Source organism: Macrobrachium rosenbergii, chromosome 44, assembly GCF_040412425.1.
Source record: "Macrobrachium rosenbergii isolate ZJJX-2024 chromosome 44, ASM4041242v1, whole genome shotgun sequence".
NCBI classification, from domain to species: Eukaryota; Metazoa; Arthropoda; class Malacostraca; order Decapoda; family Palaemonidae; genus Macrobrachium; species Macrobrachium rosenbergii.
The window spans coordinates 28,332,985-28,360,865 of record NC_089784.1 but is presented as its reverse complement, the minus strand read 5'-3'; the positions used below and the strand labels follow the sequence as shown (position 1 = coordinate 28,360,865).

The 27,881-nt window shown below is 38.9% G+C and overlaps 1 protein-coding gene across 3 annotated transcripts; it reads left to right on the top strand.

The window, feature by feature from the left end:
- The first annotated feature begins 256 nt into the window (after positions 1-256).
- On the top strand, positions 257-27,068 carry LOC136829465 (pentatricopeptide repeat-containing protein 1, mitochondrial). Of its 3 annotated transcripts, none has more exons than XM_067088170.1 (11): positions 257-373; positions 7,564-8,417; positions 8,696-8,833; positions 9,100-9,274; positions 14,641-14,789; positions 21,448-21,905; positions 22,327-22,450; positions 23,314-23,418; positions 23,658-23,788; positions 24,012-24,186; positions 24,385-27,068. In XM_067088170.1, the coding sequence occupies exons 2-11, from the start codon at positions 7,584-7,586 to the stop codon at positions 24,538-24,540; spliced, it is 2,445 nt and encodes an 814-aa protein (XP_066944271.1). In that variant the 5' UTR covers positions 257-373; positions 7,564-7,583; the 3' UTR covers positions 24,541-27,068. The 3 variants fall into 3 exon arrangements, with proteins under 3 accessions (XP_066944271.1, XP_066944273.1, XP_066944272.1); XM_067088172.1 differs by having other exon boundaries at positions 259-358; XM_067088171.1 differs by lacking the exon at positions 257-373 and adding an exon at positions 636-959.
- Positions 27,069-27,881: the final 813 nt, after the last annotated feature.

The following is a 27,881-nucleotide window of genomic DNA, read 5'->3' as shown; positions in this document are numbered from 1 at the left end:
CTAATTCTTCTACTCTACTGACCGGCGTATAGTGAGATTAGAAATAGATATAGTTTTGTGCAGCAGCCATGTCAGGAGACTAAAGAGGAATTGATAGCTAATATACTTTTATCTACAGATCTGCTGAGCGGAGAAATTGAAAATAGGAAAGAATTTATAAAAGATTACAGAGACAAAAAAAATCAAACACAAAGAAGGAATAAAACGAGCAAGGGAGTGGTTTTAAAGACATGACCCACCTACTACTACTACTATACCACTACTACAGCTCTAAAAACCCGACTCTTTTTGGACTTGTCTTAGCTATTTTTCCCTATGTGCTGTGCTTGTATTAAGTAACTCGTGGTCCACATCTGGGGTTCGTCAAATTCCGGTAAGCCCGTGCCCCCAGTAGGAAGGAAGTAAATAAGCAACAAAAGGCAGTCAATGTAACATTATGTAATGAATGGTTTCATACTAGTTGCGAAAACTCCCGTAGGGGGTTAGCGCCGTCAGTGCACACTGTAGGCATTACTTAAAGTTCTTTGCAGCGTACCTTCGGCCCCAAGCTGCAACCCCTTTCGTTCCTTTTACTGTAGCTCCTTTAATATTCTCTTTCTTCATCGTACTCTTCACCCTCTCCTGACAGTTGGTTCATAGTGCAACTGCGAGGTTTTCCTCATGTTACACCTTTGAAACCTTTCTACCCAAAGTTTCCGTTTCAGCGCTGAATGACCTCATAGCTCCCAGTGCGTGGCCTTTGGCCTAAATTCTGTATTCAATTCAATTAAATTCAAGTTGCAAAAACATCACAGATGAGCAGTATGATGGCATACAGGAAGCAGTGGGTATCGTAAAATGGTTCTGTGGAGGATGTCGTACCAGTCTTGACCAGATGGGTAGGATTAACTTAAGGAGGAGACCAAAACAACTTAAGGAGGAAAAGGAGGAGACCAAAACAACTTAAGGAGGAAAACAAGGTGCTCAAAAACTGACTAGAGAACAGCGAGGTGCTAGAAAAACATGCTAGAGAAATATATAAAAAAACAGTAAATGACATTAGGCTAAGGATGACAGAAAAAAGAATGGTAGAACTAAGCATTAGCTCTGCGTTAGGTATTTCCTTTAAAATTGACTTTTCCTCTAGTATTTTGGTTGCTCATCAAGAATTTGCTTTTATTTTTTGTTGGTCAACTGTTATTAATCTGCAATTAACCTCAGAAATTGTATGCTGGCCAGCCTGGAATGTTATAGCGCATGTGCAGTGTTATAGGGGAGCTTTTGATAAAAAGTGGAGTTTTCTTCACTGGGGCATTCGGGGGGTCAGAGCCCCCTCTGACTAAGTAACACCACCTGCAAGGTTACGTTAGGTAAGGGTACATTAGGTTAGTATAGTTCCTTTATAATAGGTTTCCTTAGCCAGTCCCTTCTTAAACATATGGCTCCCTGATGACATGCGTATGCACGGAATCATTCCATAACAACAACATGGCAGTCTGTTCTTTCTCCCGTGTCCAAAACCCTGCATTCCCATAGGGTCCCCAACCATGTTGGGTAGATATGAGGTTAATAATAATTGACCGACAATAAACAGCACCACCTCCTTCATCAGCAACACTAAAAGTATAGGAAAAATCAATTTCCAAGGTAAGATTCGGTGCAGAGCTTTTGCTTAGAAATTTAAAATATTTAGAGAATTCTTGCATTTTGGACTTAGAAATATAATTTTCCTTAGAGATACCCAAAGGAAAATATATCTAAGTCCAAAATGCAATAATGCTCTAAATAGAAGGTATTTCTAAGCAAAAGCTCTGCACGGACTATTACCTATACTTTTAGTATTGCTGATGAAGGGGTGGTGCTGTTTATTATCGATCAATTATTATTAACCTTATATATCTGCCGACCATGGTTGGGGACCCTTTGGGAATGTGGGGTTTTGGAAACGTTGGGAGATAGACCTGACTGCCATGTTGTTATGGAATAGTTCCGCACATGCGCAAGTCACCAGGGTGCCATATGTTTAAGAAGGGATTGGCTAAGGAAACCCATTATAAAAGGAACTATACTAACCTAACATAACCTAGCAGGAAACTACACTTTTTACCAAAAGCTCCTCTATAACACTGCGCATGAGTGATAGCATTCCAGGATGGCCAGCGTACAACTTCTGAGTTAATTACAGGTTAATTATAGCCGACCACAAAAAATAACAGTAAATTCTTGATAAGCAACCAAAATACTACAGGAAAAATCAATTTCCCAATTAACACCGCTTAGTTATACCTTCCTTTGTGTTAACCTCTGTGTTAACCAACCAAACCTAACTTAACCTAACCTAAGAGTACAGGCAGTCCCCGGTTTATGATGGGGGTTCCGTTCCAACGGCACATCGTAAGCTGATAATCGTCTTAACCAGAAATATCTTCAAAAATTGTAAGAAAACCTCCAAATTTTTACCATTCTGCCCTTTTTGGAGCCATATTTCTTCCCTCGGTGTGGGTTCATAAACCCAGAACATGCATTGTAACCCGGGAAATCATTTTTTATGAATATATATGAAGATCGTCATAAGCCGAGCCTGTTGTAACCCGGGGACTGCATGTACCAGGTCCTTACCGTAATGGGTGATAATAGTTTGAAAACTTTCCATGAATTTACCTTTATCAGAATGAGAACTATCAACGAGGTTAAGGTCCGTGTATTTCACTCATTTTGTGTTTCTTGCTTTCCCACTGGGTCCCCTTGGGGCAGTAGGCTGACTAGGAGACAGGGATAGTCAGTGTTACTTGGGGAGAGTGGTCAAGGGGGTTGGTGAAACTCTCCTGGCCAGGTCAGAGCATGGCGCCCTAAGTTAGGTTAGGACGGTAAGGTCTGGTTAGGTCAGGACACAGCATTTAGAAAACGTTAGGATTCCTCACATCTACCCTGGTCTCCTTATTGAAAGTGCTTATTTTCTAATGAAACAAATGTCAGGAATGTTCAAAGTGCATTTAAATTTTCTTCCAATCCAGAATGCAATAATGTTTAAAGTAGAATGATACTGTAAAATAATACCAGAAAAAATAAGAAAAGCACAGGATAAAGAAAGGAGAAAATTAAATTTGATAATATTAAGTTTTTCAGAAACTAAGGGAGGCGAAGAAAAGAATCTGAAGAAGGATCAAGGAACTTGCAGGGAGATTTTCTGCAAATGAAATAAGAAAGAACACAATATTTTGAAATGATATGAAGATCAAAATCAAGGCCACTACTCTCAAAATTTATAGTGAATGGAAAAGTGGAATATCTTAAAAAGTGCTAGACTACTAAAGAATGCAGAGAAAGAAATTTGCAAAATATATTAATATTGTCAGGCATGACTGCTAACGAGAGAGAGGAACAGCATGTTAAGCTCAGAATTCAAGAAAAAAGAAAACAAAGAGGAAGGATGGTGTATGAGTAAAGGAGAATTAAAACTAAGACAAAACTTTTAGCGGTCTAGAATGCTTTGAAAGAAAAAACCAGGCCACTGTAAATAAAAATGATAGGATCTCTAAGAATGTAAATAATTTGGAGTTGGACAGTAGGAGAAGTGTAAATAGTTTAAGACAGATAGGTTGAGGAAGTAAATTTAGTAACAAGTTAAGGAAGTAAATTTAGTAACATACATAGGCAAGTAGGTTTAGGTGAAAAGTGTACAGTAATTTGAAGTAAGTAAATAAAAGGTAGATGCTAGATGTAGTTTAAGTAATAAGGAAAAAGGACAGGCATTAAGCTCTGAAACAGGGGCCTCTTCTTGCCAGTCAAGGTCTATGAAAAATAAATTATTTTATCTGGAGCATGCATAGACTTAAGAGTGGTGGAAATAGGCTTCTTTATGAGATAACTGTAGACCAATATGAAACCACCTTGGTTTCTGCAAATAAAAGAGTATCTGAAAGAGTTCAACTTTAGCAAAATTGAATCGATTACAGGAATGCAGTTAAGTAGAAGTGATAAATGATTCGGACAAAAAAGCATGGCTAAGAGAAATTAAAGACAAAGCAGCTCTCTCACCAGGTAAGGAAAAACAATTATCTCATCAATTATAACGTAAGCCCTTGTCCATGATTCCCTCCACCTTTCAATGTGGAATCAGCTAAGTAATTACTGGGTAAGTTACGTACATAAAAATGACATTTTTATGATAAAATTAAGTTTTATATATACTTACCCAGTAATTATGGATGGAACCCACCCTCCTCCCCGCACATGGACTTTTTTTGCATAAACAAATTGCTGTGTTGGCAATGTTGTTCCTCTTTCATACCCCAGAAGTGGGGAGGGCATTGTCACCTACACAAAACAAAAGAATCGCTACCACAGAATTCAGAATTCTAACTGCCGCTCAAGTAGAAACTCTTAGCTAAGCAATTACTGGGTAAGTGTACAGTATATAAAACTTAATTTTATCATAAGAATGTCATTTTCTTGCCAAATAGCCTATAATTAAGCAAAATATTTTTTTGTGGGTAGTAGCATAGCTTACAGTGGCAGAAATTTCCATGGGAGTCAAATACATGAACTACAGGTATACTTTTCTCAGACTGTGTATCTTGTATTTTATGTTTTCCCAACGACTGTAGTTGATGAACCCCACTTGTTCTTGTGTTATGGATATCCCAGTGGGAAATCGGCAACTAGTGAGGAAACCAGATGGGAGAAAACCAAAAACAAATTCAGTTATGCAGACTTTCATATCAGCAGGCTTGTGTTGGAGACAGCAAAGTTTCTGTTTTGGGAGGAACAACCAGCAACAATGAAAATGTTGCAAGGATAGTTATAGGGATACATACTAACCATACCTAAACTTATCTATGTCATAGGATCCTCACCTGGTAACCCCCACTTAACCTGACCTAGAGTTTGAAACAAAGTCATGAAGTATAGTCATGTACCCTAACATAACCTTAACTAGGTCTTTACCTGCCGTGGGTCTTTCCTCCCTTATCCCCTGGATCCCCTCCTCCATCCTAACCTGACCTAAAGCACCATAATTGTTAGGATCTTTGGTTGTTTTATGGGCGGTACGGTAGTTACCTGTTTATTTATTTGGCTAATCCTCTCCCCTCCCCTCTTATTTTCACAGGATTGTTGACGTCTGTGGTGGCGTGGCGCCAACTTTTAGTCAGGTTCGGGCAGCAGTAGCGAACGGGTTGTTCTCTTGGGGAAGAGGACTTTTGAGTACCAGCAGCAGTTCGACTTTGAGGACGTTTCTTGGGCAGCCGTTGTTTGGGCCCAGGCTGGAGCAGCGCACCAACGAAGATGGTTGTTTGTTGGCCGCAGGTGGAGACCCTGTCGGCAGTTTTGGCTCGGGTGCAGTGGCCCCGTGTCCTTTGTATTTTGGCGAGACGGCAGCAGGACGTCGTGATAATTTGACCTGTTGTCGTTAGTTGGTGGACTTCGCTGGAGATGGCTTTTTTTGTATCGACTGCTGCTGGTACTTCTTTTTGATATAAAGTAATATTGCTTTATTTTTGTGTTTCGTGGAAGACCGGACCTGGCTCATTTTGTTATGGCTTTCCTTTTTATTTAAGATTATTAACTTTAATATTAATAAATCTATTTTTATAGCAAACTCCTGTATTTTTGTTATTCCTCCTCCTTTGTGTGTGCGAGCTGTCGATTAGCCAGAGCAGCCCCAATAATATTTCCATCTAGATCCTGTGTTTTTCTTAAGGGCCGAAAAGCTCGGTTCGTTACATTGGCGACCGTGTGACAGGATTGGCTCTGCTCTGGTTGTCGGAGTTTTCACCACATTGGAGGAGGAGGTTGGTTATTTTGGAAAAAAAAAAAAAATTGTAATTTTTTTTTTTTTCTGTCGGGGGGGAAGGTGTTAGGATCTTTGGTTGTTTTATGGGCGGTACGGTAGTTACCTGTTTATTTATTTGGCTAATCCTCTCCCCTCCCTCTTATTTTCACAGGATTGTTGGCGTCTGTGGTGGCGTGGCGCCAACTTTTAGTCAGGTTCGGGCAGCAGTAGCGAACGGGTTGTTCTCTTGGGAAGAGGACTTTTGAGTACCAGCAGCAGTTCGACTTTGAGGACGTTTCTTGGGCAGCCGTTGTTTGGGCCCAGGCTGGAGCAGCGCACCAACGAAGATGGTTGTTTGTTGGCCGCAGGTGGAGACCCTGTCGGCAGTTTTGGCTCGGTGCAGTGGCCCCGTGTCCTTTGTATTTTGGCGAGGCGGCAGCAGGACGTCGTGATAATACTGACCTGTTGTCGTTAGTTGGTGGACTTCGCTGGAGATGGCTTTTTTTTTGTATCGACTGCTGCTGGTACTTCTTTTTGATATAAAGTAATATTGCTTTATTTTTGTGTTTCGTGGCCCGGACCTGGCTCATTTTGTTATGGCTTTCCTTTTTATTTAAGATTATTAACTTTAATATTAATAAATCTATTTTTATAGCAAACTCCTGTATTTTTGTTATTCCTCCTCCTTTGTGTGTGCGAGCTGTCGATTAGCCAGAGCAGCCCCAATAATATTTCCATCTAGATCCTGTGTTTTTCTTAAGGGCCGAAAAGCTCGGTTCGTAACAATAATCATAAAAGTAAAATCGACATTGTACAAGGGAGCCTAACTGTCTCTCCCTTAGCATTGCCTAAGAGCATATTCTGTGTGTACTTTTTAGGTTCAAAGGTACACAGGTTAAGGGCACAGATTTTCTTTAGTCCCATTCCCAGTCCAGATAAATGACTCTTTCTATGAATGTTTGTTTCATGGAGAGAGGCATTTATCAGTGAAAATCCCAGGTGGAGACTCATCATTGGAAGAGGCAGTCAGCAAAGCAGAAGAAGCAATGGTCTAGGAAGGACACAGGTACAGGAGGGACAGCCATTACACAGGCAGTTACAATTAAGTAGGCACAGAAGAGGCAGCTAATAAAACATGCCAGAAGAGCAGCTGGTGTCACCAGAATTGCATGAACAGCTGGGACACTAGGTTTATATTGAGCTGCAGTGATGTCCCAACAGAGGAAGTGGCAGCCACAGGCGAAGGGACAGGATCTGTAAACAAGGGCATGGCTAAGGCTGCTGAAGAAGCCAATCCAGTAGGAGCAGCAGGGGCAACAGGAACAGCTTGAAGAGCCACAAACAAGACATATATAATGGGAAGAGCAGGTGTAACAAGCAGTACAGTCAGTAGCAAGGCAAACTTAGTCAAGGCCATAAGGAAGTTAAGATAGACCTTGATCACTCCAGACTCAGAGAAAAATTTTCTCTTGCAACACCGTTTTCATGAAATTCAAGCTTGTACAGTAGCCTAGATGATCTTGCTTTAGGTGCTAAACATGTACAATACAGAATTGTTATGCAGTATCTGTCATATCAGGTACACAATGTATTGGTACTGACCTAAGTAATTTTTCTTTTATATACGGTGCCTTCTTTTACTGAAAGTGGAGGAATTATAAATTGGGAATTTCATCTTTGTAAAGGTTTGTATTTTACAGAACATCCTATTATTTTGAAATAATTAGGAACTAAAATATTAAGTTATCACTCTGCTTTATTATTTTAATCATGCCTAGCTAGTTTTGATAATAATTATTATTTCATTACAGGATTTTTGAAAGACTCCAGAATGTATGTTGTCAAAGGAAACATTCGATGGTGTAAGTCACTGAGACATGTTGCATGTGCTTTAAGCAAAACCCCTTTGTACAAAGAGATTTCCTTGTCATCAAGGCATGCTGATTCAACTGAGAGTGAGGAGCCTTTCTTTGGTTTATTGTCATCAGATCCCAAGTCAGAATTCTATGAAAAAAAGAAAATAAGTGATGAATCTATTACTAGAAATCTGCCTCTTAACCATAAGGGGCAAGGACAGTTCAAACAAGCAGAAGCAGGGCCAGATTCAACATTAGAGTTCAACCAAGGGGGAAGATTTCCAAAGTCTTCTTCAAGGAATGCTTGGGTGAAAAATTCGACGTCTGAAGGTAGTGATGAACATGATGTGTTTACTCCAGGTTCAGACCACCACGAAAATTTCAAACATAAAGATTCATTTGAAAAGTGGCATGGCTTTAAGAGCTCGGAAAATGAAAAAATACAGAGATTATCTCAAAATTTAAATGAAAAAATACGGAGATTATCTCAAAATTTAGTTGAAGATGATGATGAAGATGAGTTTCACTATTACTTGCCTAAGCCACAAACCAGGACAAAGACTTTTAATGATGGGAAGAAAGGACTAGGCATGCATCATCAGAGCACAGAAACAGAAGCAGTATCGTTTACACGAGATTTGGCGGATGAACCATTTGGTACACTTTCCCCACCAAAAGACCTCTATGAGGATGAATCAGGTGATGAAGGAGATGAGATGCAGATGAAGTATGAAGAAGCCCAGCTTGAAAGGAGACATAGTCCTGTTTATTATGGAAACCAGATGAAGAAACTTTGTAAGGAAAAAAGGGTTAGTAATGTAGCTCTTTACCACAGTAGTTCCTTGAGACTGGTATTTGAGTAAATTTATGTACAGTATTATTGTTCTTCCTTGAGACTGGTATTTGAGTAAATTTATGTAGAGTATTATTGTTCTTTAAGCATACGGTACTTCCTTTTATGCGAACAGTTGTCATAATGTCATTTACTAGGCAAAGGAATTTTTTGTAAAAGCATACTCCAATATAGAATGAAATACTTTTGCAAAAGTATGATAATGTTTAATAAGTTACCCATATATTCTCTTAGCTTGCAGATGCTCTTAAGATACTGAAGGAAGAGATGCCAGCTGTCAATGCTAAGCCAGATGCCTACTGCTATCAAGTACTGATTAATGCTTGTGGAAGAGCAGGTTACACAAAAATGGCTTTCAAACTCTATAATCAGGTATACAGTATGACAGTGATTTCACTGATATTGCTAATTTGTTTCTGGAATTTAATGTACCGGATACTCTCTTGCCGAATATGTGGTTTGTAATATGCAAGACAGGCTCAAGCTCATAAAAGACTGAATAATATACAAAGTGAGTTTACAGTACATAAACTCATCTTCAAAGGTGAGGCAGAAATCTTATTAACTGGTATCCATTATGTTATCTTTTGGAATGTTTTCTCATTAGTATTTTAACAGTTATTCATTTTCTCCTTCAGATGAAGAAGAGGGGTTTAAAGCCTCAACCTGTTACTTACACTGGGCTGTTCAATGCTTGTGCTAATTCTCCTTGGCCAACTACAGATGGTTTACTACGTGCTCACAAGCTTCGAAAACAGCTGCAGGACAAGCAGTACACTCTCAATCAGACCATATCACATGCCATGATTAAAGGTTTTATTCTTTATTTTTATATTAATTATAGAAAGTTTAAAATATATTAATTTTGTTTTATGGTTATAAACTTATATTGTTTTGATGGATACAGATTTATTGTACCATCTTAAAGCTATTAGCCCTTAAAACCCTCTGCCACTATCGACTCCCTTTTAGCATATGCTGCAAACTTTTTATGTGTGCTGTCAGAGGGACTAGGAATTAAGTATGTTCAGTAAATTGATGGGATCTTATTTAATAAACATAAAAGTTAATTGGAACGTGGAGTGGCTGGTGTTTGCACATGTTACCTTACTGATTTGAGATTGTTGATCATGTAGACCAGTGTAGCAGGAGAAATCAAAGGCAGACCTAAAAATAAAAATTTTATTTCTTGGAGATCCGAACAACCAAGTGCCTACATCTTGACCCTTTACTCCTTCCCCCTTCACAACTTAAACAAGTGATGAGCGCGAAGCACATCATGCACAAGTACTCTGAACAGAGTTAACATATTCCCTCTCTTTTAAAAGGAAAGAAAAGAAATCTACTTTCAAAGTATTAAACATTACACGACACAAAAAAAATTTAATTATCTATTTATAAAATCTGTGTAAGATTTCAGGGATCCACTCTAAAATACTTTAGCTATTCTCAAAGAATTTACCCTCTTTTTTGTCAACACATCAGCCAACTGTGCTTTTGAGTCTAACCAAAATATCTTAAACTCTCCATTCTGAACCAGTTCTTTGAGAACAGCTATGTCAATCCTCAATCTCTTTTCTGAAACATTTTTAACTGAGTACACATTCTCATAAAGTGAAAGGTTATCCACTAAAGTTCCACAGGCAGATTTGTCTTTCCATTATACAATATTTGGGACATATTGCGGCCATATCCAGTGCCTCAGCAGCTGCTAGTGTTTCTGCTGCAAGAGTGCTTTTTCCAATCCTTCTTATTTTTTTTGACTCCCAGTATAAAGGACAACTACTGCCATTTTCACCCACTAGGAAAATTACAAACCCCCCAGCACTACTAAACTCATTAGGGAGACTGGCATAAGAAGCATCACTGTACACAGCCAGTTAAAACTGTCACCCAGTCCTGGGGAGTACATACACCTCTCAAAGGTACAGGCTTTTCTTAGTCATTTGTTTACCTCAATCAGATCTTTACAGTAGGGTTGTCTATTTTGCAGCTAAGTTTCAATACATCATATGACAAGTCAGGTCTTGAATTATGTAGTATATAACCATCTTAGTTGGCCTACTTGACTCCTTAAGTTCTCATTTCTTCTTCATCACACTTTGTGTTCTTATTTAATCCTCACTCAGCACTTACATTTATAGGTTCCAGAAATTTACAATATCCATTTTGGTGAAGTGTGACATCATGCTCATTCTGTACAATATCCAGGCCAATGTATCTGAACATAGCATTACTTTGCTCCCTAACTTGAAAATGATTACTTGAAAATAATTTCTGATTTGGGAAATGACTACATTTTCATATCTCTTTGTTCCTCCCCACAAGAAATCATCTACATGCATCAAAAACATGCTGCACAATTCTCCTTCACAATACTAGTAGAATGCTGCAGGGTCAGTTTTCACCTGATTATATCCCATCTTCAACAGGAAAGTCTTCATTGTGAGATAACATGTTCTAGCAGCATCATTAAGACCATGTACACATTTTTTTTTTATTTCCTTATCACATTATCATCACAGCCAGCTTCAACAGGTGGTATAAGATACACTTAACGCTCAAACCATTCACTCTGTAGGAATGCTGCCTTAATATCAATTGAATTCACTGCCCACCTTTTGGAAGATCATATACCAACAAAGGACCTCAACGCTTCCTTGCTAACAGTGGGAGAATCTGGGTTACTTCTTTTCCTTCAAAACCTCTGACAACTAGCCGTGCTTCATTTTTTTTTTTTTTTCCTATCACTGTTTTCCTTTTCTGTTACCACCCATCAAACTGAAAATGCTTTTTGACCTATGTTAGGAATTTTCACATATACACCAAAATTCTTCCAGGTTTTTAGTTCTTGTTTTGCATATCAAGTTTCTGACTTTCCGTGTTTTCACAAGCCATTACTATTTCACTGGGTTCCTTTACTCCATCCTCTAAAACTGGTACTCAGTTTTTCTACATCTCTGCCCCAGTCAGTGGCTGTTATATGTCCATCTTTTTGTTCAATATTCCTCCAACTACTATATTTTCAGTAGATTTTCCAGCACAGCTGTGAACACTTACTGTCTGCCATTCATCAAACTCTTTCAGCAGGAATCTTACTCTCTGTCCAATCTTTGGAATACCCTTGATTGTTAAATTGTCTTCAGATGAAGTGTCCTCAACTTTGGTGTGGTTCTCTTTTTCTTCCTCATTTTTTTCATTTTCCACCAGATTTATAACTGCTTCTATCTCCTTCTTCTTGCTGTTGTCCATTTCATCTTTTTCTCTTTGATGCCTCAACATATCAAGCAGTGCATATCTCTCTTCTTCAGTGTTTCTATCAAAACTGTATGGTATCCCCTGAATGTGTTTCATGTGATCTTAAAATATTTGAACCATATTTCAAAATCACTGTTTTGCCATCTTTTTTGTCACCATTTCGTCTATAACTGCTTGATTACTCTCACACAGGCCATTACTGAAGGGAGAATATGCTGCTGTATGCATCACTTGAATGTTCAAGTTCTCACACATTTCCAGAAGCGTGTTGTTGGTAAACTCCCCACCATTATCACACAAGAATTTCACAGGGGTTCCCAAACAAAGTTCCCAACCATATCTCCATAATTTTCTCAATTATCTCCTTGGGTTCTTTACTTCTTGTCACACAAGATTTTGAGAACCTTGTTGCCATTTCCACCATATGCAGAAAATATATATCCCTTTTTTTATACTCCTCTAGGTCTTGATGGTGTTTTCTTTTATTTCAAGCATATCTCACAGCTATCGGACACTTCTTCAGCATACATGAAATACATTTTGTCCTTAACACCAGCATCCTTCAACAGCTGAATCAGTCTCTTAGATGTGGGAGACCGAATTGTTGGTGCAATTTTTCTATCTCATCTTTTCCTTTTCATTATCTCCCAAGGTCATCATTATTTCTTCTGTTTTCTTTCAGTCTTCTTTCTCATCCCTTAGTGGAAGGTAAAAGTGTCCCTGAAGAAGTGCACCTCAGTTTCAACTTTTTTCCGTGGATTTTTGCATTTTCTAAGTCCAATTTCATTTGTGCTCTCTTCATTGATTTTTGCTAAATAAAAGGGGAATAGAGCATTTCACCACATCTGCTGTCACACTTGTTCTGTCACCTATAATGTTCACTGGAAATTTTACTGTCATCATTGACTTATACACATTACCATCACCAAACTTAAATGTTGTTTCACTTTTCTCCTCTTCTATTCTCATTTTTTCCTCATCTGGTAAAGACTGTGTATGCTTTTAACCAGTCACCCACACACTGTAGAACTGCAGGCTGTGTCCAGGATAGCATAATTAATAGATTCTGTTATCAACACTGACATCATTTTAAGGTTTTCAATTATAGAATATAACTCTTCCTCCCTTACACTACTTGCATACACATTTTTTGGACATGCCTGGAAATAGATGGTACTCTGATCAACACAACATTTTCCAGCATTACCATATATGTCAACCAAGTTTGTCTGCCTGTTTATTTCACTTCTGTTTGCTCTGCTTCCTCTTCTTCTACCTCTAAACCTACCATGCCCTTTTCCACGTGTAATGGCATTTACCTCCTCTGTGCTAAATACTGGTTCAGATTTTATCACCACAGCAGGGGTCTCACTCTCACTCCTGCTTGACACTGCACCCAATGACAATTCTTGACTTCCAAAAAATTTCCTAAGGGCTTGCTGCATGGACTCAAACATCTTATCTATTTCATAAATGACGCTGCTGTCAACACTATTTGTTTGCCTTTAAACTCAAGCCTTGCATTGTCTAGTAGCTTAAATGCTAAGATACATTTTGGTATACTCACTTTGTACCTCTCCAGAACTGCACTTCTCTTCACAAATTCTAAAATATCCTTCTGCATTGTATGTTCCTTTTCATTTTTGTAGCTGTCAAGCCCTGTCCATGCTTCATACATTGCTGAAATCTCATCTTTCCTGTACCACTTGTCCAAGTGTTGAAGCAAAACTTTCATTCCATCTTCGTCTGTCAACTCTTCAATATTCACTTCCTTGAAAATCTTGCTCCTCACCTTACCTCCTTCTGGGAAAAACAGGGCAACAACCATAGTTTGTTCCTTTTTCTCAATATTGTGACAAGCTGTCATGCTTTCAGGTCTTGTTTCCAGCTCATAACCTTTATCCGCGCCAAAAACTGACAACACCAGCCGCCCGCCACATTTGGTGAAACTACCCATCCTTCCTGCCACAACCACTCTCTGCTACCGTTTGTTGATTGTGTAAATCAGTGTTGCAGGAGAAATCAAAGGCAGACGTAAAAATAAAACTTTAATTTCTTGGAGATCTGAATGACCAAGCTTCTCCATCTTGACACTTCGCTCCGTCCCCTGTCACAACATAAGCATAAGCAAACAAACAAATGACAAGCACAGAGTGCAACATCATGCACAAGTATTCTGAACAGAGTTAACAGAGATATACAAAGGAATGGTAGAAACTAGTGAGTTTGAAAAAGTTTACATAATAGGTGAAATACGGCAGCATGTTATGAGAGAAATTTGGGAAAAACTAAGTGTATGTGGAAGCCAAGGTGGGAATATATGAAAGGATTTATCCACCTCTCCACTATGGAAGTGAAGTATGGATTGGGTGTTGAATGTGAATTGGTCATATAAGATATGTAGTAGAATAAAAACTAAAAGGGTGAGAGGAGAGAGGAAGACCAAGAAAGTAGTGAATAGATGGAATGACATAAAATTGTAAAGGAAGAGCACAAGAAGCAAATGGTAGAGGTGAATGGTAAAATGTTATTGGGGTTACATTGCTCTGCTGATTAACCTTTAATGTCTGTATGAAGCAGCTAATGCTGTAGGCATTTTCTGCTTATGTTCTTAACCACCTCCATGGATGTTTCAAATGATTATTCAAACCTTAGTCTCTGTCTAGACTGGAAATTAAGGTATTCATCATAAGTAATATTCATATACTGTATCTATGAAACAAGTGATTAAAATATCTATTTTTCTTATGTGAAACCATGATATAATACTATAGTGTTCAGTAATTTCAAGTTTATTGTTATAAGCAATGAAGCCACTGTGAAACATTCTTTGATCTAGTCATATTCTAGAGATTCATTTTTAGGTTATGATAGATTTCCTCTTCATTGTACTGTATTGAATTTGCAATAATTTCCAACAGCTTTCGGAAGATGTGGTGACATTAAGACTGCATTTTTGATTGTGGATGAAATGCTTGATCAGGGCCTAGTAGTGGATACAGAGACCATAAGTTTCATGTTGCAAGCTTGTATATCTGATCAGGAAACAGGATTTAGACATGCTTTGATGGTGAGATTTGTTTTCCTCTGATAAGGGAAGCTTGTTTTAGTAATTTTGATAATATATGTAGATTCTAGAAAGTTTAATCAGATATAGTATATTTTTATATAAGTAACATACCAAATGATTACATAGCTATTAGTTTCTACTACTTTACGCAGCAGCTCAAAATTTAAAAATCGCTGTAGCTCTCTTTTGTTTTGGGCATAGGTCGCTTGCCCCACCCACTTTCGGGGAAGAATAGGTACAACACAGCTAAAGAGCCCAGTTCGTTTCTGCCGGTTGTTGAGCAGCTCTTTGGGTTTGTTTTTTACTGGTTGGTTTTGATATTTTCTTCATTTGGTGAAGTATTTTGTGTTTTTGGTAGCGCGCTAATCTTAATTAGCTTAGCTCATATTCAGGTCTTTTCCAACTGTGACTTTTCCTATTTTGACTTTGTTTTTGGCTTATTATGTCAGACTTTAGCTTGTCTAGTGTTAGGTACTGCAGTAAAGGCTGCAGGACCAGACTCACGTCAGCTAAATATGACAGCCACACCATTTGTTGTTCTTGTAGAGAGCAAATTTGCTTGCCAGACCTTAATTATGACAAATGTAAAGACTGGGATAAAGAAAAGTGGAAGATTTTTAATTCTCATTTGGAAAAACTTCAACGTGACAGACTGAGGAAGGCAACCGCTAGGGCTGAAGCTAGAGCTTCTGCTAGTCAGGATAATTCTCCAAAAGTAGATGTTGCTGATTTGCCTGTCCCTTCAAGACCTGTGAGTCCTATCTCCAGTCCTCCGACTTTTCCAGTTATTCCGATCCCTGGCTCCCATTCTTCCAACCCCAATGCCATTGCTAGCCTAGAAGTGCATGTAGATCATAAGTCTGATCTGTTGGTTAATACCGTTTCCCAGATTGGGAATTCAGGTAGAGTCCTGATTTAACAGTGTTGGTGTTGGGTCAAGTGCAGTGTTAGTAGAGGGGGTGGCAGCTTGTCCCACCAACGCTCTTAGACCAGGGTCTCTGCCAAGCTCCCCATGTTCACTGGAGAGAAAGCAAACTGGCAGCCCAAGGGAGGGTGACAGGGTTTGCCCATGGGTAGTCGCTTCCTCAGCCAAGCCTGTGGTCTGTGGTAAGTCCCAGGACTCAATGGACTGCCACTGGAAAGGCGTCTGCTTGGATGTGCATACTTTGTCGTCAGGCAACTCGGACTCTAACGGGGCCAAAAAGCACAGTCGGCACTATTCTAGTGTATCGAGGCCATTGAAAAGTCCTGGCTCCTCAGTTGAAGTTGACTCGCCTCCTGTCCGTAAGAGAGCTATGGAGAGGGCGCACAGTCCGCTCCCATCGTGCAGTTTTTGGGAGTCTCCTAGTTAAGCTCCTCATGTTCCTTCAGTGTCCACAGAGCACCAAAAGTCTGAGGGCCCAGTGTCCAAGCACCCAGAGTATGACAGTCCTACGTATGAGCGTCTAGTGTCCAAGCGACCAGTGTATGAGCGTTCAGTTTCCGAGTGCCCAGTGTCTGAGCGCCCATCATATGAGCACCCAATGTCTGAGCATCCAGTGCGTGAGTGCCCATTGTCCGAGCGCCCAGAGTTCGAGCACCCGGTGTATGAGCGTTCAGTGTATGGGTGCCCAGTGTTCGAGCGCCCATTGCATGAGCTTCCCGTGTCCGAACTCCAAGGTCTGAGCGTCCAGTGTCCATGAAACACTTCTCATCTCTTAAGTGTCCAGTTTCCGATCATTCAGTATGTGAGCGTTCAGTCTCCAAGTGTCCCATTTTTGTGAGTGCTTCCATTGAAGCGCTTCCACCTGCCGTCAAGCGTTCGGTGCCCCAGGTAGGACAACCAGTATCTAGCATGACAGGTGCGATTTCTCCTGTTATTGAGAACCCGCCTTTGGCACCTATTCAATGTCGGTTGGACAACATTTTGAGCCTCCTTCAGAAGCCAGCTTTGATGTCACAGGACCTTCCGGACCCTCCTATGTTGCCTATTTCCTCAGAGGAGGAACCCTTGGATGAGGAACAACCGATAACAAATTATTTGGTCTTTTGAGGTTCTTTTTAATATGTTACCTGTCTTTCTTCTCTCCGGCGATACTGTCTTCTCTGGGTTCTGCTTTCATGATGAGCCAACCTGCAGGGACTCCCAGGCTGTCTCAGATGGTGTTTTCCTCTTCCTCTAGGAAAGCTGTGGCCTCCATCAACAGCTGGTTGTCGGAGAAGAGAGGTGTGGGCAAAGCAGTGTTTTGTATGCCCCCGTTCTCGGTTAACACAACAGAAGTATATGTCGTACTCCACTGGGGAAGTTCCTTCCTTGAGTGTTTCTGCCTCCTCTCAAGGGGACATCTCCAGCCTCATCGATGCAACATGTCGTTCGACATTTTCCTCAGCTAGGATTTTGTTCACTGCTTAGGAGTTAGATCACCTCATCAAGGATGTATTCAAGGTTTTTGAGGTCCTGAGTTTCCTCGATTGGACTGTAGGAGCTTTGGCCAAAAAGATCGAGGGTCACGCCATTCTGCAGGAGAACTTTGCTGCAGATTGGTTAGGGGTGCTTTCATGTATCGACAGAGCAGTGAGAGATGGCGCCCATGAGTTGGCAACCATTTTCACAACAGGTTTTGAAGAAGCGGGACTTATGGTGCTCATTCACCACTAAAGGGGTCACCCCCTCTCAGCAATCGTTCTTCCTGTTCGTGCAGTTAGATAAGACTAGTCTGTTCCCTCAAGCAACCCTGGAACGAGTGATGGCCAGACTTCAAAAGAGTCAACTCAAGACCTCGTGCAGTCCGCCAAGAGGACTAGAATTCCAGCACGAGCTCTTTCGACTTCTATTGCTGTTAGGATGGGCTCCCCTCTGCCTCAGCAGCCCTTTCGGGGAAGCAGAGGCCACTTTCAATCCTGACCATGGACCAATCTCCGGTCAGTACAACCTTCCAAGAAAACTTCTATCAAACCCACTCCTTGCAAGAGAGAACTCTGTCTGCCGTGTCCCTATGGGAGCAAGGCTCCTCCATTTTTGGAGCAGATGAAAGGCCAGGAGCATAGAACCTTAGGTTCTAAAAGTGTTGAAAGAGGGCTATGTAATCCCTTTCAGGGAGAAACCTCCCTTAGCGACCTCACCCACCAACTTGACGGCCTACTCAATAGGCGCGGAGAGGTTTTTGGCCCTGTCTCAAGAGGTATCAGCCCTACTCGAGAAGCAAGCTGTGGAGGTGGTTGAAGGTCTAAGCACAGAAGGGTTCTACAACTGCCTCCTCATTGTTCCCAAGTCATCGGGAGTTCTTCATTCAAACTACAGTAAATCCCCCGTATTCGTGGGGGATGTGTACCACACCCCCCTGTGAATAGCTAAAATCCGTGAATACTTGGAACCCTTCTAAAAACACTTAGAACTGCCTATTTTGATAGTTAAAACACAAAAAAAACTAAAAATACTTATACAGGTATTATCCTACTTACAATGGGATTAGGTTCTAAAAAAACCCATCATTTGTTGGAAAAAACGTATCTCGGATACAGCTTAGTCTACACTAGGGTATTCAATACCATGTACTGTATACATATATGGTAGTCTAGCCTACACTGTAAAGTATACTCTATACATATAAGGTATGGTAATTATTAATATCAGCTAATTCTGGAGGCTCATGCAGAGTGACCTATGATAATTCAATACAAAGAGAAATTGAATAACAAACAAGAATTAACTTAGCCTACAGTATGGTATATTGTATGCATAAACGGTAGCATAGACTACATTATACTGTACTCTATATTCACATTTCGTATTATACAAACATCAACATAACGAATATGCATCTTTTCCATGCATCTTTTAAAATGTTATGCCTTAATTCACTGAATCCAATAATATTGTATGTATTCTTATATTGATTTTGTGTTATAAATTGTGGTCATAGCGATCAATGTTTTGGTTTGGAAATCGATTACACGGCAAGTTTATTTCGCCACATTTAATTCAGTTCAGAGCACTTTTCTTGCTTCTAGTTAGCGTAAATGAATCTCTAGATACTTTATTTATATGGGGCAAGGTTATTTTTCATTATACAGTGTTCTTAGGGGGAAATATAACTTAAATAAGTCTCGTTGTGAAATTAATTTAGCTATTTTTTTTGGTAATAGATGACATTGGCTGTTTGGGGCCGTTTGTTTTGTGTAAAAAAAATCAAGATTCCGTTCACTATTTTCACTTGATTTCATGATAATATGAGCTTTACGTATTTATCGTTTATCGGCGTAAAAATAGCAGTAGTGTTCTTTCATGCCCAGTAGTTTTGGTTAAAATACTTTCTCTCCAATTTTAATTATGGGTGAGTTTCATCCATGTTGCCGTTGCACTATAATTTATAGTCATTAGCAGCTTGAACATTGTTTTCTCAACTTCAGCTACAACTTGCAGCTTGAATTTAGCAGTATATTTCCTTGCCGATCTTTTATCCATAACGAATAAGGATATAATGTAAAAATATATCAGTCCTATTCTACTTAACATCATTTGCACTATAACTATGATAATGGTTTACTACCATACGATGGTTGAAATACAAGCAAAATGGCTGTTGTTATCTGATTCAGTGATAGCAGAACAAGTTTTTTGTTCGTTTGTTTATGGCTATACGCATTTACGCAAGAGTATAACGTTACTAATAATTCTTTTATCATTCTCTTGCTTTTTTAACTAGAAGGTGAAATAAAGAGATGGAGGAAAAGAAGTTGGTCTATTTTAATATGGTCTCTCTCACTGCCTGATTGTACTCTGCTGCCTGTGCCTGCACGAAATTTAAAAATATTTTTTATCAATATTGTCATATCGGTATTAATTGCTCACCCCATTGCAAAATTGAATTATCGTAAGGCGAATTATTGTAACGAGCGCTACGTGGGTACCTGAGTATTTTAATAGTTTTATCACAAAAAGTGCATTTAGTCATGAAAATGAGATGAAAAGACAGTAATTGGTGAATATTTCTCAGTGAAAAATACCGTGAATGGGCAAATTTTCAGCGAATAATGCATATATATGTTCCATAGAGAAATCCACGAAAAGGTGAGTCCGCGAATCGTGAGACCGCGAATACGGGGGTTTACTCTACAAAGTTCAGAATGGAAACGAACCAATCAGCCCTGTCAGCCATCCATCAGGGAGACTGGATAGTGACAATCGATATGCAGGATGCAATCTTCCATGTTCCAGTACACCCGGACTCCAGGAAGTATCTGAGGTTCTTATGCCAGGGCAGGTTCTTCCAGTTTCGGGCACTGTGCTTCGGCCTCTCCACAGCCCCTCAAGTTTTTACCCATGCTCTTGCCCCTCTAGTGAAGTGGCTCCATCTAATGGGAATAAATGTATGTCTATATTTGTACGACTGGCTCCTACGCTCCCCCCTCAAGACTCCAGTGCAAGGAGGACTGTCACAAGACACTCCAACTTGCCCAGGATTTGGTGCTTTTAATCAGTTTCAAGAAATCCCAACTAGCTCCCACTCATTCGATTCTTTATTTGGGGATGAAGATAGATTCTCTGATTTTCGGACTTTTCTGTCCCAGTGAAGAATCCAAAACTGCCTCAGGAAAGTCCAGAAGTGCCTCAGGAAAGTCCAATACTTCATCACTCACCCATCTTGCTTGGCCAACAAGTGGACAAGCCTCCTGGGAACACTGTCTTCCATCGAGAAGTTTGTATCGTTGGGTAGATTACACACCAGAGTGTTGCAGTTCTTCCTCAGGGCCAGCTGGTGCAGGAAGAACTTCCCAGACTTGTTTGTCTTCCCCATCACTCCCGAAATCAAGGAGGACCTTCGATGGTGGCTGGTAGAGGACAGATTCTCAACAGGAAAGTTGCTATTTCCGCTGAGCCCCAACCTAATGTTGTATTCAGATGCAACAGTTCTGGGTTGGGGGGCCTCTACTCAGTGACATAGAAGTTTCCCTGATGGGGTCTCCGGCCGAAAGGTGAAGGAGCTGAAGGCGATATATCTAGCACTTCAGTCCTTCACAGCAGAAACCTTCAACAGGACATTCGCGGTCCATTCGGACAGCATGGGCGCACTGGCCTACATAAGGAACCAGGGAGAGACACATTCCTTTTCACTTTACAGTGCAACCAAGGACTTCCTCTTTTGGGCGCAAGACAACAGTACCAGCGTTGTGGCCTGCTTCATTTAGGGCAAGCTGAACGTCCTTGCAGACAGATTAATTCACTGAATCCAAAGTTCATGTTTTTTTTCTTCCATTTTACTTTCCACCCTCTCCTAACAATTGTTTCATAGTGCAACTGTGGGGCTTTCCTCCAGTTACACCTTTAAATCCTTTGTATTCATAATTTCCCTTTCAGCACTGAATGACCTCATAGGTTCCAGCGCTTGGCCTTTGGTTTAAATTTTATATTCCATTCCATACCAGGTTAAGGATGTTGACATGGCCAGTAATGACCAAAGTCTGAGGGAGCCAGATATTGCAAGGCATCCTGGGTTGCAGCTTATGTCATGAGTCATAACTGTCAACAAGTTTATTCACAAAGGTGGATTTATTTTACGTAAATTATCCATAGCTGACATTTGTTTGCTTCTGAAAAGCTAAGATTAATTTTTTGCTGAAAATTTCAACTTCTTTCCTTTTGGTCATTTTTAATTTGTAGTGTTATTTTTCTTTGCAGGTTTGGAGAAAGATGCGCGAGCTGCGTTTACGTCCAAATATTTATACTTATAATTTACTAGTACGTTGTATTAGTGATTGCAAAGCAGGCCATCCAGAATTAACTTCACAGCTTCTTGAGGGCAATTTCTATTCACAATATACCGGTAAAGCCATGAGTCAGAAAGAAATAATAAAGGAAAGGAATTCAAGAGAAAGCATAGGAGAAAAAGAAGAATTAAAGCCAAAACAAGAAACAAATGAAGTTACAACCAGCAGTGGTACTACTGAAGAGGTTCACAGAAGTCCTCAAACTACAGCCAGTCTAGTTGAAGTTCTCTCAGAAAGTAAATATTTAAAAAGCACCGGGAAACACTCCAGCAGTAATTCAGAAGTCCCAGCATTACCAAATTTACTGGGAAGAAAACTGACTGTGGGGTCTGCCGTGGGACTGTCATCACTTGATCAACGGGAAGATAGGTTAGTTGCTAATTTTATAAAGCAGTGAAGATAAAGTGAAGGCATATTGGGGCAGTGGTAAAGCTCTTAAAACCTCAGTTTCTAAGTTCAGGGCCACAGGTATTTGTTATTCACTTGGCTGCTTTAGCAAAAGGTAAACTCTTGGACATGAATCCCTTAAAATATTTTGTCAGCATCTTACATATTTTCAGCACTTACAAAGTTTTCATAAATTTCAATCCAATAGGACAAAATTCAGCCCTCATCCCAGTAAGTACAAATTCATCTGGCCAGCCACATGAAAATTAATTTTAATTGTTTTTGTCATAACCTTTTCTGTTTATTACTGAGTAATACAACCACAATACAGGTATTGTGTCAACAATCTTAACCCTCATAGGGCTGCTGAAACTTCTTAGCATCTTCTTTATTATTATCACAGGCTAGCTTTAGTTGGGGGTCCTGCTGGCTTGATTGCACAAATGGTGAAGGACAAAGTTGTTCCAGATCTGAGGACTTTCACACAACTCCTGAATTCTCTCCCTCCCAGTACTGGAGCAGAAGAGGTATGGTAAATCTTTGTCAATTGTGTAAAAATTCATTTTGTGAAAGTAAATAACATTTTGTAGCTTTTGAAATTCATGAAGTTTATGCAGTACAGAATTACTGTTAATATACTTTTCTTACACAGTAAGCTTAATGCTACTATATATAATCAACAGATGTGAACAAAAGCATTACCTTCTTTCAGCTTTACTGCTGAGTAATGGTAAAGCATATCTGCATATGTATTCGTAAAAGTATGCATGCCACAGTGTATGAAGTGAACTTAATACCTAGCAAACCAGGATGGTCATTCAAAACTAATATAAGTGACTAATAAGCTACTAGCTCGGATTATTTGCATTGGTCACTTGCCAATAGCAAGTATTTATTTTGTTAGCCTCCTCATCAGTGTGAAGTATAGGTATTGACCAAAAAGGTAAACATGTTTCAACCATAAGGGTAATTGTTTCCAGTTAGTGGCTACCTTATTTTTCAATGAAGATAAGTATATGTTTGGAAGGAGTATTTTTTTTCTTTTACTGGACATAGCACTCCAAAGCCATCATCATTTTCTTTTGTAATAACTGTTCTCTTCAGCATTTCCTATTACATTCTGTTATCTCTTTCAAATAAACACCATATTCTTTGGAAGCTTGAATTTCAAGTCAGTGGCCCCTGAGGGCTTGTTCTATGTTAATTTAAATAACATGTCTTTTATGTGGCCTGGAGCTGAGTTGTTATAGTTTTGCAGTTGTTACTGTAATGTGCTGCAAAGTGACTATGAAGAAACTTCTGTTATGGGCACATTATAAGTTAGTAATAATTTTTCATTCTTTAGAAGTATTTTGTACAGCATTTTGTGATTTTTAACATTTTCTTCCAGTCATTACTGCAGTCAATGAAGAATGTGGGATTATCACCAGATACTCAGTTTTGCAACATGCTCATACGTAAACGTTGCTATCGTGGAGATAGCAATGCAGCAAAGGTATAGTAATCAGATGGTGACATTCTAATCAAAGTGATTTTTGTCTGTAGTAAGTCATCAGATTTTACATTAAGTAAGTACAAACCATTGACATATGTTGGCATCACCTTCTCTCAAAGTAGAAATTTTTTTAAAACTTATGATATTCAAATCTGAATGATATTCAAATCTGAAATCATAAATTGTTAAACTTTCATGGGTCATGAACATACATACTTTATTTTTATTTTGCCTCTCAGGATGTGCTAGATTTGATGCAGGAACATGGATTACTGCCTGACCTCATAACATTTGGATGCCTAGCTTTAAGTTGTAAAACAGTGGCCAGTGCTGCAGAGTTTCTGGAAAACATGGATAAAGCTGGATTTAGGTTTGTAATGGAAAATATGTGAATTTTCCTGTCTTTTTGTAGTTTATATGCCACTTTTAAAATTTTAATGGTGATACATTACTGTAATTCAGTTTCACATTTTTGTAGTGATGTTCATTGTATAAAAATTCATGAATATTACTACTGTATTATGTTCATGATATATTATGATTGTTGTCATGTCAAGGTACCCTTAATCTTTTTTATTTGTGTTTCATTACAGACCAAATTTAGAGATAATGACAATCTTGGTGAAAAACAGCGTGGTGAAAGAAAATTATTACTACACTCATGAATTACTAAGGGAGATGCATTCTAGAAGTGTTTTGCCTGATGAAAATCTTCTGTCTTGGTTAGAAAAGGCAAGAGCTAAGGCTCGGGAAACTATGTTGAAAATGGTTAGTAGCATTATACCAAGAATTTTTTTGTGTTAGATATATGGGATTTGCACCAGAAACTGTAATCTTGTACTATTTTATTAATTTCAAGTTGCTATTTGCTTACTACAGGTATTTTATTTGACATGAACTTTGTTTTGAAGTTATAGTAAGATATGCATTTATTTTAATGTATATAAAGTGTTTTTATTTTTACAGGAGACTGGTAAAAGAGAACTTACAGCAGAAGAGAAAAAGAAGTTGGACTATATAAAGATTTTTTTGTATGAATATAAAAACTGGTTAAGAAAGTCTGATTTCCAGTCTGATGATCATCCCTGGGCCCAGTATAATTATGCCAAAGTAAACATGTAGCATTTTTGTTTTGTGAAATTGTTAAAGTAGGTAACTGATTGGCATGATGATAATCCTGATTGTCAGTTGTTTGTCATAGCAAAGAATGCTATATTTTTGTATCATGTAAGTTTTTCCATACAAAGCCATTAGTCTTGTATATGCCTCTATCACAATCCTCTCAGATTCCAAGGCTCACAAGTCTTTTGTCTGGCCAAGAGGAGTAAGACTGCACATTTGCGCCCTGGCTCCTCAGGTGTGTTTCAGACAGTAAACTCACTTTTCAGAACCTTATGTATAAGACAGTAATATTTGTTGGGTGCGTGGAGGGCACTTGTAATCTGATTAGTGGATTTATATGAAAAAATTTTTGTGAATTACCAGCTAGGTTGAGGGTTAGTTGCTGATTATCCCTGGGTTTCTGTGCATATCTGAAGGATTCAGAAGAGAACTTGCAGTCTGCGTAACGCAGCAACCATATCTGATAGGTAATTGGATTTTCCCTATGTTGTGTAAAGAAAGACATTTATATTAGGAAAGATTCTTTCAGTTTAGGAAAAAAAGTATACTGTCTTTATAATTAACATAAGATGCAGAGGCCAACAACCTCAGCAGTCTATGTCTCAGCACTGTGCTATAAATGAGAGAGAATTGTGAAATGAGATTGAATGGAAGACGATGGATGCCAGACTTCCCCCTTCACAGGTAAAACATGGCCTGTCATAACTATTAGTTCTGATTGTTATACAAACAACCTCGGCAGTCTATGTCTCAGCACTGTGCTATAAATGAGAGAGAATTGTGAAATGAGATCAAATGGAAGATAATGGATGCCAGACTTCCCCCTTCACAGGTAAAATATGGCCTGTCAAAACTATCAGTTCTGATTGTTATACAACTATGTCCCAGTATGCTTGTGAATGCTTGTAAACATCATACAAGTCTAACAATGTATGTGCAATATCTAAATAAAAACAAGCAAAGGTAGACTGGCATCACTAGGTATCTTCTCATTGAGTACAAGACAGTTCCAGGTTATGGATAATAGCAACAGAAGTAGAGAAGTAGAGAGTGTTATGACTTTTTGAGCTTGAACACTTACTGGTTCAGCTTCAGTTTCCGTCACATCCCTGTAGGCTTTCAAGACTACCTGCTGCAGCCAGTAAGAGACTGTGTCCTGCATTACTTGTTTCTTTCTTTAGCCAAGAACACTAATGCTTCCAAGAACACTTTCCTATTGGTTGTACATGGCAATAATAACCTGGAGAAATTGCCTCCTTGTGTCTGCTTCAGTTGGTGAGAGTTTTGATCAAGCATGGGGAGAGCAAAACTGGTGGATGCTTAGTAATGTCTTCTGCTGCTATGGGGGAGGTGAATGACCCCGTTAAAGGAGGATATAAAGGAACAGGAAGCATTCCCTGGAAGGCACTCACACGCAAGCTGGAGCATGGTTACATCGTCACTTATTACATTGTTAGCACGTAAAGGTTTATTGTAAAAATTGGTTCTATGACAATGTGGTTTATGAAAACATCAAATCTCCTGAAAATGTGATATTTATGAATACATTAAATCTCCCTGCATCAGTCATAGTTACTGAGAAACCCCATCAAACAGTAATTGGAAAAATGTGAAAGCATTGATGGTTAATATGGAGGAATAAGGAAAAATTATTTACAATCACTGGACAAAAATCTTCAATAAAGCAAATACGTTTTTACAACACTGTGAGCTCATGAAAATTAAGGTTATTGGTTCAAACACACCTGAGGCTCTACAAGACTCATGCACCTGTAAGTATGACTATACTGTACAGTATACAGTTGTGATTAATAAGGTTTGTAATGAAACAAATATTTACATAGGATAAACCCCTGATGTGGATAATCAGGGTTATAGAAGTATGTGAACCCAGTTCCATAATTTTCCAGCAGTAGGCTGATGAGGGGGTGCCGTAGTTTTGTGATAAAGCACTGAGCTTGTGTTTGCAAGCTCCATGTTTGAATCTCAGCCTTTTACCCACCAGTCATCCTAGCTGAGAATGGGTACCAGAATCAGCCCAAGTCAAAAAGAGGGCATTGGGCCAGCAGACTCATCCACAGAGATAACCAAGAACCAGAAGGTTCTACCCTCCTGGTGCCATTCGCTATAAAGGGAAAAAAGTGTATGGTGATCAAATCTTAGATGGAAATAGTCTGTTGGCATCCCTTGATGTTCTTCAGAAACATTTTTATTGAAACTTATCTCCAAGAGGTTTTATTGGGAACACTAATTTGTAGTTTATAAGGAAATTACTGGGGTCATTTTACTTTGTGAAATTTACAAACAAGAAGAAATGCAACCAGGAATATTCTAGTCCCAGAAAGTCGAGGTAATGCAAATTTTCACATGAATTTTCGTTTGAGTTAATAATAATCAGCAAAGGATAGAACATTTTTCACATTATGAATTGTATTTTTCAGTCCTTCGATAGTGTCCTCAGTTTATTATCCTTGGTATGTACATATCTTCTGTTGACTTTTATAATGTAAATATATTAGTTTTTATAAGCATCAAGTATCATTTAACCTGTATGAGAGAGGAATAGAGATAGAAGGAGTTTCTTTTAAGTGAACTTTCTAGCAGTAATTCATAGATAAGGAGTCAGGGTGAAAATTGTTCCATTGTTCAGTATTTATAGGTAAGCTGTTTGGACTACTTTGCAACTCTCACTCCAATGACTTGAGAGGTCATTGTAAGTCAGTTGTCAAAAGTTATTCGCCTCACTAACAATGCTTGCTGATGTGGCCTAAAGTAATGTAAAAAACATTGATTTATTCATGATTGTAGACCCACTCTCATAGTTCATATGGGTGTGTTGGCATGAAATCCTATTACAATCGAGAAATAACTTATTTTGATCCAAATTGCCATCACCTAACCTTTAGGTGATGTATTGCTCAGTATAATGGAAGCTGATGAGCACTGCAACTACCTTATTTTTATGAATTCCATGGGTTTTCATCATTCAAAAAGATTAGTTGTTCCACACCAACCCATGACTGATATTGTCTGTTTTATTTATCATGAAATATCCAAGGTGTTGCTTTGGTTGATTAGCGAGTGTAACTTTTAAGGGATAAGTTAGTTCTTCCTCAAATTCTCTGCATGTTCTTACGGTTTTACAATAGTTCGTTTTCCTGTTAGTCATATTTTATTCTACCTTTGTTTTTTCATTCTCATGTGCATTTCTGTATCACATTGTTCAGGCTGTACATGTTCCTTGTACAACACATTTGATTATATACTATTGTTTTTCCTGAGCCTAAATGTTAGTTTTGTCTTATATGTTGATGTTATAACCTGCTTATATTTTACCTGTT